The 12,373-nt window shown below is 52.5% G+C and overlaps 5 protein-coding genes across 5 annotated transcripts; 2 read left to right on the top strand and 3 right to left on the bottom strand.

The window, feature by feature from the left end:
• Window positions 1-343: 343 nt before the first annotated feature.
• On the bottom strand, window positions 344-2,901 carry BDR25DRAFT_208627 (uncharacterized protein; the record flags this gene model as incomplete). Its single annotated transcript, XM_033684575.1, has 2 exons — window positions 344-2,758; window positions 2,869-2,901. The coding sequence occupies 2 exons, from the start codon at window positions 2,899-2,901 to the stop codon at window positions 344-346; spliced, it is 2,448 nt and encodes an 815-aa protein (XP_033554173.1).
• BDR25DRAFT_45698 (uncharacterized protein) lies at window positions 2,854-3,652 on the bottom strand (the record flags this gene model as incomplete). The annotated part of the gene is made up of 2 exons (XM_033698594.1): window positions 2,854-3,091; window positions 3,233-3,652. Coding segments are annotated over 2 exons (489 nt in total), but the record flags the coding sequence as incomplete, so codon positions are not given.
• A 3,279-nt stretch (window positions 3,653-6,931) lies between these two features.
• BDR25DRAFT_349262 (uncharacterized protein) lies at window positions 6,932-7,733 on the top strand (the record flags this gene model as incomplete). Its single annotated transcript, XM_033694526.1, has 7 exons — window positions 6,932-6,949; window positions 6,978-7,034; window positions 7,079-7,190; window positions 7,223-7,385; window positions 7,440-7,471; window positions 7,495-7,567; window positions 7,601-7,733. The coding sequence occupies 7 exons, from the start codon at window positions 6,932-6,934 to the stop codon at window positions 7,731-7,733; spliced, it is 588 nt and encodes a 195-aa protein (XP_033554171.1).
• A 27-nt stretch (window positions 7,734-7,760) lies between these two features.
• BDR25DRAFT_349261 (uncharacterized protein) lies at window positions 7,761-9,980 on the top strand (the record flags this gene model as incomplete). Its single annotated transcript, XM_033694525.1, has 15 exons — window positions 7,761-7,860; window positions 7,910-7,957; window positions 8,007-8,091; window positions 8,137-8,220; window positions 8,261-8,403; window positions 8,441-8,504; window positions 8,566-8,613; window positions 8,644-8,677; window positions 8,712-8,840; window positions 8,869-9,111; window positions 9,144-9,265; window positions 9,304-9,388; window positions 9,432-9,652; window positions 9,687-9,798; window positions 9,834-9,980. The coding sequence occupies 15 exons, from the start codon at window positions 7,761-7,763 to the stop codon at window positions 9,978-9,980; spliced, it is 1,665 nt and encodes a 554-aa protein (XP_033554170.1).
• Window positions 9,981-10,155: 175 nt separating this feature from the next.
• BDR25DRAFT_300293 (uncharacterized protein) lies at window positions 10,156-11,874 on the bottom strand. Its single transcript, XM_033689344.1, has one exon. It carries the CDS (start codon window positions 11,599-11,601, stop codon window positions 10,312-10,314), a length of 1,290 nt encoding a protein of 429 aa, XP_033554169.1. The 5' UTR covers window positions 11,602-11,874; the 3' UTR covers window positions 10,156-10,311.
• Window positions 11,875-12,373: the final 499 nt, after the last annotated feature.

Genomic DNA, 12,373 nt, shown 5'->3' with positions numbered 1-12,373 from the left:
ATGCAATATCGATGTTCAAGCACCGAAGGAAATGCAAGCACAACCGTCCTTTTAGGGGAAGAATGCCGCCAATGGAAGAAGTGGAAAGCCTAGAGATACAGCGAGCGTGAGGTCAATGCACCCATGTCTTGAACCCTAAAATGCCCCAACGCCATGCGAGAGAGAATCTACCAAAAGCAGACGACCAGAACTACCAAAACGTAGAAACAAAAATCGAGTAGGAATATTGATCAATACACACAACAAGCCGCAAAGCAGCGAGGCGTGTCATTTTAAGAGGAGAAATTGAAAGCAGGGGTATCGCAAAAATCACTAGATTAAAGGTAGAATAGAGAGTGATCTCTCATCCAAGTGTTCGGCCTCCCGAAACGATTCCTTGGCTAGGGGTTCGGGGCATCGTAGGTCTAATGGAAGGAGAGCTATAGTCGCGCTCGGAGAATGGAGTGACTGGTTTAGTGTCCCAGGACTCGTCACCTAACGCACTTAGCCAGGTGTTACCGAAATCATGGCGCAGAGCCTCAATCTTCTTCTTATACAGATCACTACTGACGTCGAAGTCAGGAGGACTTGTGGCAAGCTGCGGAGAAGTTTGTGATGGCAGTGCAGTATCAATGAATGGTAATTTCTGCTGCCCTAGCTGTAGTGGTTGGGTGGGGCTTGGCTCATGAGAGATGGGCTTCTTGGAAGGATCCCCCGCTGCGTTCTTCTTCGGAGGTTCCTCGAAGTGGGGAACACCTTCGACCTCTGCATCGGTTAGAGGCATGGGGTCTACGGATCGGAGAGTTTCGGGCGAGTAGGCAGGAGGAGCTGGAAGCGGAGTGACCGGCGGGTTGTATGATTGCTGTCCAGCTTCATGCTGGGAGAGTTCAACGATTCTTCGTTTGGGTCCTCTCTTTCGCCGTTGAGATCCGGTATGTCCGCTCTTGGAACGATGGTGAGAGCTGGTCCGTTGAAGTGATTCTATGGGAGCAGATTTACCATCAACAGCGGGTGTAACCTTGGATGGGACAGGGGGGGGAGGCTTCTCATCTTCGGGAGGTGGTCTCACTACCGGGACTCCGGGAAGTTCAGGCGCTCGGTCCACGAGCTGTTTCCGCTCGCTGTGATTTGGCCCAGTAGAATCGATCACGATGTCTTCCGAATAGCCAGGTGTCTTGCGGAATAGGTTGAATATTGTCACCCGATAGTTGCTGTATGATTTGCAAAACGGATTGCGATGAACGTAAATCTCGGTCATGTCTGGCACGCCGGTGAGCCGTGCAATCTCCATGGGGTCTGTCAGCTTGTTGTCCCTCAAATCGACCCTCTCCATGGAAAGGAGTCGCTCAATGCCCGCTAGAGACGTGAGGCGATTCGAGCGGAGATTCAGCGTTGTGATCGCGGGCAAGGGGTTGCGACCCAAAGAGTGCAGGCTCTCAATCATGCAATTGGAGAGATTGAGTGCTCGAAGGCAGGTTAGGGTCGCCAAACTGTCTGGAATCTCAGTGAAGAGATTTGCAGAGATATCGAGGGATTGCAGCGTGTTAGCTAGGGGAGCAAGGCTGGTGGCTGAGATATTTGTGAGAGCGTTGTCAGCCAGGCTCAGATGTCTGAGGAATCTCCATTTATTCGCGGGGAACCATCCTAGCGACAAAAGGTTTGAGGAGCTGCCGCGCGGGGTGGTAGACCGCACGCTTGACCCGGAGCTTCCAGAAGACCTGCGAATGTTAGGGGTAGAGCTCCTTCCATAAACATGCGTGGTGCCATGGCGCGAGCTTGGCGGTCGCGTGGGAGATGTGCTTCGCTGGCGGTGACGAGTAAGGGCCTTTGGGCTCGAGGAAGACTTGTCCGCTGCTGCTGGAGAGGATGGCGGGGACTCCGACCGGGCAATCTGGGCATTCTTCGTGGCCGGGCTGCCAGCGGGCCAAGGGACAGTGGGGGATGGTGGTGCTTTGGCGGAGCGCCTGCGCCGCTTGTCAATGTCATCCAAAACGATATTAATCAGGAGGTCTGCAGGGTCGTCGACGCCGGCGCGCTTGACTGTGAGGCTGCGTAGGTTCTCGGCCAGCCGGTCCCAGCCGTAGAATTGGCGAAAGTCTACGTCGTAGATCTCAAGAGCAGTGAGGTTCTTGAACGCAAACAGAGGCACAGCACTGTCAAACGGAAACTCTTCGTAGCCTGCGATGAGGCGGGCTTTGTGGTCTGGAGCGAGTCTCAGGCAGGGTATCTTGGTGAAGGCAGAGAAGAGGTATGTCAAGTCTTCCTGGATGGCTGCTTTCTGCCTTTCGGCCCTAGCTGCACTGTTGGACGACCAACCAAGAGACGACCACAGCGACGACATGCCTGACATCACGCTGCGAATGCTAGAGACTGAGTGCATCGAGTCCCGGTCTGAAGCCCCTCTTCGCTTGTTCCGCTGCGCCTGGCTAAGAAACGACACGTAGTTGGTTGGAGACGCATCCGTGTGTATATTTTCCAAGCGCACATTCATCGGACCTACTGGTATGCCGAGTTCTTCAAAACGTGATAGGAGGTAGAAGAGGTGGTGCGGAGTGAGGGTCATCTTCACAGGCTTGATGCTGGGAGAGGTGAATGTGAGAGAGGGGAGAGACAGGGCCGCGGCCCACACGCTCGAGGTCGAGGACGTCGGAAGACTTGACGCTCCCGTCGGTGAAGACGGAGGGGGTGCGGAGCCTTGGCCATGCTTTGGCGCTTGACGCTGAAGCTGGAGGGCATTTGCGAGTGCTTTCTCATGAGTCCGTACAAAGTACGCCAAGTTCTACACCACGTCAGTACACTGAGACCAGCCACGTTGCCATTGACCGAGTAGCCATCTACGCAGTCTTGTAGTTCTGTGAAACCCATCCCCCAAAGCTTGAACTGTCGTACCTTTATGAAGACTTGTCCATCCTCAGTGTCCATGGTTTAGTGTTGGTCAACAACAAACGCATGTAGGGCTTCGGAGGGGAGTATATGAGGACTCGTTCGAGAGAGCGGGAGAGATCGGAGACGTTGCCAGAGGAGGGATCACGACTGGAGCTTGTTACTCCTCCGTAGCGTGGTGGTGATTGTGGGGTTGCGTGAAGGGGCCTTCGCCGTAAGCCACGACCACCTAGGGAACCTTCAGTCAGCACACTGTCGATGAGTCCGCATTCAAATCACCGGCAGGCATAATGGGGGAACGAGGATGATGGTGAGGGTCTCATGCAGGGCTTGGCGGGCGTCGGGAGGTGTTGAGGTAGTACACACGTACCGTGAGAGATCCTCCTGCTGCCCTTGGTGAAGGACCAAGGTGACGGGCAAAAGAAGCGGGAAGCCCAGAATAATATGCAGCAGCGGCGCAGGGAGAGGAGTCCAGTGGAGGCGGCAAACAGTACGGATTCAGCAGGCCAAGCGAAGGACGTCGCGATGGGCCAAGGAGAGGTGCAGGCGGGTGCAGCGATTCAGATAGCCAGCCCCAGGAGGAGGATGCAGGCCGCGAATAATAGCCACGGACGCACACAAGGCAGGCGAAGGGCGAAAAATGAAAGACGACGCTGCTGGGCGCGCGCAGTGGGCGTGTCAACAACAACAGAAGAACGGGCTCAGGCTGGTGGGGAGGCCGGCCTCGAGAAATTAGATGTCCTTTCTGAGCAGCGGGCAGCCGACGACGGCGTCTCTTAGGCGGTACGGGAGCAGGCGGGGCTTAACGTGCACTGTGAAGGGCTTCCCGCTCTCGCGCTGATGGCGAGCAGAGCAGACGATGGCACCGTGAAGACGGGCGGACGCGGTGAGGGCGAAGAGATTGCTCGATGCAAGAGCAGGCCACTGGAGAGCAGCAGTAGCAGCAAGCAACAAGCAGCGAGCAGGAGAGCATGTCCATCCACGATAATCCGAACACTCCCAAGTGAGCGCGCAGATCATGTGCACCAATCACACGCCGCAGCTGGCCTGTCTACCTTGCTGCAAAACCCGCTTCGGCGCGCTAAGGTCGACGCCATCCGCCTCCCTGCACCCTGTGGAATGAATCTGACCCCCGGGGTGCCAGAAAATCTACACTTCTCTCGAGTATCTTTGCCCTCTCCGCCTGGAGATCACAAGCACCGGCCTTGGCCGGAGCCCATTCACCGGCCGTTGCTGCCCACCACAGCCCACCACCGCCCGTTCCTGCCAGCCTGAAGGCGCAACCAGCAGTGTTACTTTCTCTATGGCGCTGTCGCAAAGTGTGCTGAGACTGACAAGGCCCATGTCGTCGCAAATCCCACACGTCGTGATAGGCATCCCGTTTGGCGATGGTTCGTTCCAAACATCCCTGCACGAAGATGTGGGAGGGCTTGGCCAGCACTCACGCTAGTGGGCATCAAATTTGGCTCACCCGCTTCGGCCAATGTGGAACGTGGACATCGCGACCACCGCCGACCTGACGCAATACTGCTGCAGGAGGATGCCAGAGAATATGCGAAGAGCCTTTCAGGTGGCCGGCGATTTGACGAGCTCGCGGAGCGGTGGACGTCTAGAGACGTTCGAATTCTGCGACGGAAGAAATCGCATTCTCAGATAGAGGCATCTATTCATGTCACACCAATCGCCTGTGGCGTCACATGAGAGATGTCCTTCAGCGTCCTCTCGCGGCGAGCCATCTCTCACTGGACCCTGACCCGCGCTTACCGGAGACCCTATGCGCACCGCATTCAGACCCTGATGTCCAGGCATGGTGCGATGTGCTCATCTGACCACCAGAGGAGAAAAACGGAGAAAGAACGTGTGAGATTGTTCGCCGCACTTGAACGACAGAGGCATGGCATGCGGCTATCGCGGGGCTACTCGCTGCAGGATTCAATATGAGGTGTGGCACAAAGCTTTGAACGGCTGAACCACCACGATCTTCCTCCGCTAACGGAGCAAACACGGACGGCCCTTCGCTGACGGTGCTCACGCGGGCCGAGGGACTTTGCCAGGGCCTGGACGCCCGTTTGCTAGTGGTGAGCGTGTCATGCGAGATGACATGCTCGCAACTTATCGCGGATATCAATCGCAATGTCGAGCTAGGCGGCCACTGCGGAGACAAGGACATTGCATTGGAGGTGACGGTGCGCGCCGGAGCGATTGATAAACCACGGGCGGTTGTGCGATTCTTGAATGTCAATTGGGGAATCTGACAGTGCAGTTTTATGTACGACATTCACGATATAAAAAATTCACCCCACTTACCTGTTACGAGACAGCTTGGAGCCATTGGCCGGAGCAATTGGCCGATACCATCCCTGGCGCGGGCGGTGAAGAAACAGCCGAACAGAGACCGACCCAACCCGCCTTTGGCCCCGCAACACCATGCCTCTCTATCGTGACCTTGCCAGAGCTCTGGAGTCCAACTGCACTTGGCATCGCCCATCATGTGCCGCCCGAGTGAGATGACGCCGCTCGCCGTCGATTGCGACACCCTCGCCAGCACACACTCACCCACCCCTCTGGATACCTTCAAGTCTGCGTCGGTTGTCTCAGGGTCTAGGCCCATCCATCGCCGCCGCAACAATATCTCCGTGTCTGCATCTCGCTGCTCTGCCAAAAGTTTCATGCTCTGTAAGAGACGGCTGCAGCATGCTCTGCAATCGGTCTCACCGCTACATTGGGTGCGTGTTCAGAGAGCGATGTCCGGCCTGTGGGGTTTCGTGTTTGAGATGAAGGAAGCTTGGTATGAGGCTTAGGTGTTCGCGCGCACTGTGCAGCATCTTGTCAAACGGGAGCTGGCTGGTGCGCAAGCAGCATCATCCCTGCTTGTCGGTTGCTTTCCTCGCCGTGGCTTTTCGGCAGCCGAATACGAGCTGCTCACAGACCCCCCGGCCCAACGACTTCGGATGTTAAACATCTTGAGCTCCGGTCCCTGCTCAATCTATCCCTGACATCTGTATAGCATCATTGCAGCTTTGTCTATTTTCAATATCTCGAGGCGAGTCGCTTCTACCCACGGATGCGTCGATCGTGCGAGGGTTGGATGATCCGCAGGTCCCTGCAGCGCCGCACTTGAGAGTTAAGGATAGATGCCTACATCTGGTGTGTCCTAGACTCCACTAGGATTCTTCCTTCATCCTCCCCTCAAGGCCAGCATTTGAAGTTATAGTGATAAGTACGGAGTACATCTCCCTGAAATGTGTCCATAAGCGCCGCAACATCGACGTTTCTCTACCCTTATTCTCTGTCTAACAATGCCTTCCCCCTAGTCCCTCACTGGGACAGTCTTCCAATTTCGCAGGCCAAACTCTCACCATCTTCTTCAGAGTCTCCAAACTAAACTCCCAATCTCTAAGTTTGCTAGCTTCGCATTGCCTTCGAATGCACCGCACCTAGTTAACTCGGCCTCCTTTCGGCACCTATTGATAGCCACTCTCTTCCACGGCCGACGCCAAGCCCTCCAAGCTGCGCTGGCATATGCAGCGGCTCTTGATCGACACCAGAGGATATACGATATTCCTCTAACAGACCACTCATAGCCCTAACTTAAGCCATGTACTTTTCTTAAGTCTCGTCTCGGCTTGACCTTCGCTAGATCCACCAGTCAGGGCCATTTTGTTCTCGCACCGACTTAGATTCGACCTCAAAACTTACCTTTTGCCATTGCAAATTCTCACCCCGGTTTTCGTCTCGTTCTAATGGCCTCCACGGCGCAATATCTTCAGGAGTCTTCATTGAGAAGGAAGTATTGACGTCGATCTTACCATAACAAGCATTGAAATAACGCCGAAACTTGACCACGTACTGCCCGCCGAGTCGCAGGCTATTCCATGTCTGCGAAGAAAATGTGGAAAGTGTCGCACTCCATCGGAGGGTCTTTAGAGGTGCCACGCACACAACATCACGAGCAGGTGCTGGCCTTCCCTTTCGGAAGAAGTAGCGAGGCATATTTAAAGCGTTGTTATTAGTTGGTATCTTTGGAATTGAATTTTAACTTTAGAATATATTACTATAGTGAGGCGGAATGCTTGATGAGCGGGATGTTGAGGGGTTTGATGAACCTTTAACAGGTATATTTTACAATTTGTTCATATCGAATTATCTTTTATTATGAAGTTCGCTATCTGGTGTAATTTTTCTTATTCTGGAAAATACGCTGGTTCCTCGATAGATCATAGGAATAGAAACCCTCGGCTTTAGACTGAATTACGAACCGATGCACGACAAGAAAGCGAAGAGTCACCTTGCAACGCAATCTCTCAAGATGACGGGGATAACCGGATGTCCCCCTCCTGTCGAGAAGACCCATGTATAGCATCATGTCTAGGGATCCTCATCCCCTGTGTCAGAGATCTCTACATCAGCAGGATTTGGGACTTAGCGCCAGCTCTATCTATCACGGGGAGGGAGACGGCTGATGGGGATAGAACGTCTGCGTTAACCACGTCGTCAAAAATCTCTGGATTTGGCGCATATGAGTCTTAGGGCTCTGTATCCGAGATTGTACTACCCGCAGGTGAGGGGCTGGTGAGCTTGTCGGATTGGTTGCTCGTCTCGTTCGCTAGTGCCCGCCATCGTTGCCCTTAGGGCGTTGGAACTCACATCTTGAACCCTCAGACAGCTTTAAGTCTCTCGTCCGTACTCACGATATTGAGGGAGGGTAACAATTGACGTGTGTGGGAATCGGTATGAGAATTTCCGAAGCGAATGAGAATCTATATCGCTTTCAGTTTTCTCAACCGCCCATGCAACAGTCGTACGTATACTTGCCGCGTGCCCAACAATATTTCTTCCTCTCATTTCACTTCCCCTCCATTGAAGCATAACTTTTTTCGCCTGCGTTTTCCATCGCCATGATTTTTGATGTTGCCTCACTAAGACCTCTGATGCCTCTTAAACAAGCTCCTGAAGACATTGATCCTAGGCGAGGCCTTGAAGACGGCGACTCTGATTGTCCGCCTGCGAGCAAGCGCTACCGGTTACTGTTGCAAACTTGGACCAGCTCGCCGACGTCTCTCACTCAAGCCGCACTTCATTGTAGCCAAGGACTGTGACGTCTCTCCAATGATTCCTTGACGACTTTGTTGTGCGCCTACGAGCCATCGCTATCGGCTACGCTCGCCAACTTCCTCGCCAATTCCTTCGCGCATTGACGAGCAGCGCTCCACCGTCTACGAATAAGCAGTCTGAAAATTAGTGGCTGAGGAGTACTCTAGCGAAGTCTTCCAGCCATGAAACGCCCGCAGTCTATAACGAGCCTAACGTACCAGCCCATATCGCTAGCATTCATCCACCAAATGGCGCAATCACAAGGTTAGAGTCTTAAGAGGGGCTCAAATGCGTTGGCGCAGAGCCCAAGGCTTAGATCGTCACACCCCGTCTATCGTTCGCTCCTCTTGAACAATAGCATCCGCATGGATCGTATGGGAAAAGTGAGGTCATTACAGATATCCCGCTGGTTAAAAGTCCGACTGGATGCGGAAACGAAACACTGTTGTGGGTCGCCCCTTTTCTTGCCCATACACCCCACTAGCTAGAGGGGACAAGTTCCCATTTCTTGCGCTTGAGTTAAAGTCAGAAATCACCGGCGGTATTCTGTGGCATGCGGAGAACTAGGCGGCAGGTAATAGTTCGTACTGCGTGTACACAATGCGATAGCTGCTTAAACCAGCATTCCATACCCAGACCATCCTCTCCACCGACTGCGTAGCTTTCACAAGACGTATCACACACAAGAACTTTCTATTCTATATACGCTACTACCTGGAGGGTGATCACTACTTCCACATGTCCTACCTTCGGAGATTCTCAACGATAGGTTCAGTAGACACCCAAAGCCTACCAGCGCTGTCCGCGTTACACAACAACAGCCAAAAAAACAAGTCAGCGGTGTAGGATTAGGCATGCACCAACTCCCGTGCCATGGGAGCGCCGTACTCTCCTATCTCCCCCAGAGTATAGGGCCTTCCATTGCTCTCCGCTAGTGTGTCCCGTGTCGTCCTACAGCTTTCTTACTCAGTTGTTGTCAAAGAGGCTTGCGGCGAAATGAACCAACTAGTCCTTAACACCGAGCGCGCTATCTACAAGCGCCTAACCCTCACCCACTCATCACCATGTTGCTCCATGTACATGGGGATATGCCTGTACTCGAACGCCTTTAGTACTCTCTACGTAAGAGGCTTTGGGATCTCTACGCCGCCACAAGTGTTCCACTATGTGAGGATATCTTACGCTAGGCCCTTTCAGCCTACAGAGACCTTCCTCGCGTTCGATCATGCAACACACTGCAAGTGGATGCAGGCACACATAATGCGCTGCTTGACTGGGACAAGAGCCTACAGATATGTGACTTTGCTGGGTCATCAATTGATGCATCTGTCCCAACTGTGCACCCAGCTGTTCATTCCCACCACCGAACCTTCCTATAAAGGCGCCTTCAACTCAGTCTGAGATATTTGCGCTTGGCGTTATGCCCCATGCGGTAAAGACTACGTAGCAGCTATACCACGACAAGCCTGACTGAGGTTATAAAGTTGTACCGCGCAAACGAATTCCCGGCTACAAGTGCGCCAGTACTTGAGGAGGTGGTTACAAGGTGCTACAGATCGGAGCACAAGGATTTTCAGCAAGTGATGGAACACTATACCATATGTTCAGAAGGGCAAGATCCAAACATCGAAGAAGAAGTAAGTCATCAAGCCGGCGCCCCACTGTTATCGTTATCTTCCCAGTCTATTAAGTCCACGTAGTGTACAGAATAAGTCTTGTTGATCGAGTAGGTCCACCCAAAGATCCTCGCGTTACCCTCAAGGTCGTAATCCGCTCAATCTAGAGAGGTCGCAACGCGAGCAGTATGGTTTGGAGGAAGATATACTAGCCGGTATAAAGTCCGTAAAGCAACGCGACGGAGGATTGGAAGCAGGTAGTCGCGAAGCAGCGATCCTTCTCAGAACATCTGCACTAGCTATGTATACCGAACTGTAGAGATACTGGGAGAATTGGTTGTGCTAAGAATGGAGGGCAAAGGAATGGAGAGTAATGACTGTTTAATATCACCTAAGGTTGTCGACTAATATATTCCTGTTTTATACTACTATATACTCTTAATCTTAGAGTCTAGTACTCTAATTAAGGTTATTAGCACCTCTATTATCGAGTAGTAGCCTTTTTGGCAGAGAAAATAAATCTATAGGAAAGCAAGGACGGGGCAACGACGTTAATCTAGGTTTTTTCGAGATTGTGTATAGCATTCAATGTTGTGAGTAGACAAATCATAGGAAACACATAAGAGCCTAGTTGAATTATGATTGAGGAAAGACCTACGATTTTGTTATCGACGGTTTAACTCATTGGTAGGAGACAAAACTATATTCGCAGGCATGGTGCAAATGCGATGCCGCCTCCTCACCTTATCCCCCTAATTCCCGCAAACACCCTCTCCATCTCCCCCGTGATCCCATTTAACCAATCCACACTCGCATTGCTCGCAAACACGAACACCATCCTCACCACCACCTTCCCCTCGTCCTTGATCACGTACGCACCTCTCTTCCCCATATCCCTCTCACAACCCACCAGCTCACACCCCAACAATACCCTAATATTCCGACAGATTTCCTCTGTTGTAGGATTCCCATATGCGGGGTTGTACCCGCTCCCGCCCACCCCGGAGAACATTGAGCCAAGCGGCAGTCCTGAGGGGTTGTAGGTGGATGGGGATTGAACTGGGGAGGGTATAAACGAGGGATCGCGGTTCATCCACTTCGGTGTCTCGTGTGCGTAGCATAGGGAAGTGTTCGCATTGGGTGCGAGGTAGATACCTCTTCCCATTGCGCGGCCATTACTCTGGTACCGCGTACCGCTCATATTCTTTAATCCTTTCGCTAGGATGTTAGGGAGGCGGCTAGGATGCGTGCCATGGAAGACAGCTTTCGAAGGGCGTTTGGAGCGGTGTAAGTGATATGCGAAGAGCGCTTCTTTGTTACCGGGTTGGCGGGTGACGATGAAGGTTTTCACGCCCATATTTTCGAGGGTAGGGATACGGAGGGTGAGTGGAGAGGAGGCGGTTATGGAGCACAGATTGGCCATTTGGGATGTTAGCAGCCATGTTAGCAGTTGCTTTTGTCGTTCCTCCAGTTCACTCAACAATGTGTTTTCGGTGACACTGTGTGTGAAGGTGTTTGTTGAATTCCCTTTCCGCTTCGACGCTATCGCAGCCATTGAGGGCAGCGAATCCACAATCTGCTTGACCTGGGCCTCTGGAAACGGACACCCTGGCAGTAGATTGAGAGTGTTCTTGCTATACTGATTGGAGGAAATTATGCACGTGAGCAACAAGTCGACGACGTGTGGATCCGTAACAATCAAATTTATCCCATCGGAAAGCATGGATCGCTGCATGATCATCGAACATGTTGCCTGACATGCTGCGTTGATGAGTTCGCGTAAGGTCCTTGGGTGTTCGCGGTTTATGCTGTAACGTCGAAGAAATTTCTGGTAGCCAGATATCGGAGCCGCAGGTTGTGCTGGAGTAGGGAGCGAGAGTGTGGATGTTAAGGTATTATCATCCTTGTTTTTCGAGTCTTCGGTGGAAGAAAGTTTCATGGGGGAGATGTCTATCTTAACGGCGCTGTCAATGCGAGCGTGGTCTGGATGTTTAGCTGGGAGATGCGGCAGGCTGAGCCGAAGCGTCATGCTGAACAGCAGGGCACTCTTCAGACATCAGCAGAGGGTGATTGTGATAGACAGAATCGCCGAGGTGTCTCAAGTGCCTTAGAACGGATTGTAGCTTGGGGAACGGAGCTTGTTGAGTAAAAAAGATCCAAGGTTGGAAATCCTCGAGCGCACCTCCGTCACTGTGGTAAGTTGAAGTGAACTAAGCGTTAGGCAGGCTGTGAGGGCATCACCACTGAACCAAAGCGCTAGAAATAAACCACAAGCAACGAATTGAAGGAACGTGAAATTGACAGGAGAATGAAGTGATCAAAGGGGTTCCACAAGAAGAGAAAAGTCTCGAAGAAAGGGTGACCCACGCCAGCCAGGCAGCCAAATGGAAACCTCCACATATCTGCGAACTTGGCAAAAAGCTGAGATCCGAATCGCTAAAACACGAGGTAGGCAATACTTATCTTCAGGCAGTGAATCGTACAGGAGAACGCAATTGCGCAACAACATTGGTCGTATGGAGCTTCTCCTTATCCCGATAATGTGGGAGGACCGGTCTGCACATCGCGGTGAATGGGAAATGTGCCGGAGAACACAGGCTGAAGCGATTGCGGAGAGTTTCATCGAATGAGAAGAGGAAAGGCGCAGATGCAGGCAGACTTTTGAGTTCAGCCTTCGGTACGGGAGAGGCTGTGCTACCTGTGGCGGACACATTGAAGTTGAAGACTTATTAGAAACGATATAGGAGAAATTGACCATGTGAGTGCGCCTCGAAGCTTCAGAAGGGCGATGCGATATTACA

The sequence above is a fragment of the Lindgomyces ingoldianus genome, assembly GCF_010093535.1.
Source record: "Lindgomyces ingoldianus strain ATCC 200398 unplaced genomic scaffold BDR25scaffold_2, whole genome shotgun sequence".
NCBI classification, from domain to species: domain Eukaryota; kingdom Fungi; phylum Ascomycota; class Dothideomycetes; order Pleosporales; family Lindgomycetaceae; genus Lindgomyces; species Lindgomyces ingoldianus.
The sequence above is the reverse complement of the archived record's forward strand: the minus strand, read 5'-3'. Positions and strand labels throughout refer to the sequence as shown.

What these genes read in the sequence shown, in the direction of transcription:
- BDR25DRAFT_300293 (XM_033689344.1), bottom strand. Translation starts at nt 11,601, where the DNA reads ATGACGCTTCGGCTCAGCCTGCCGCATCTCCCAGCTAAACATCCAGAC.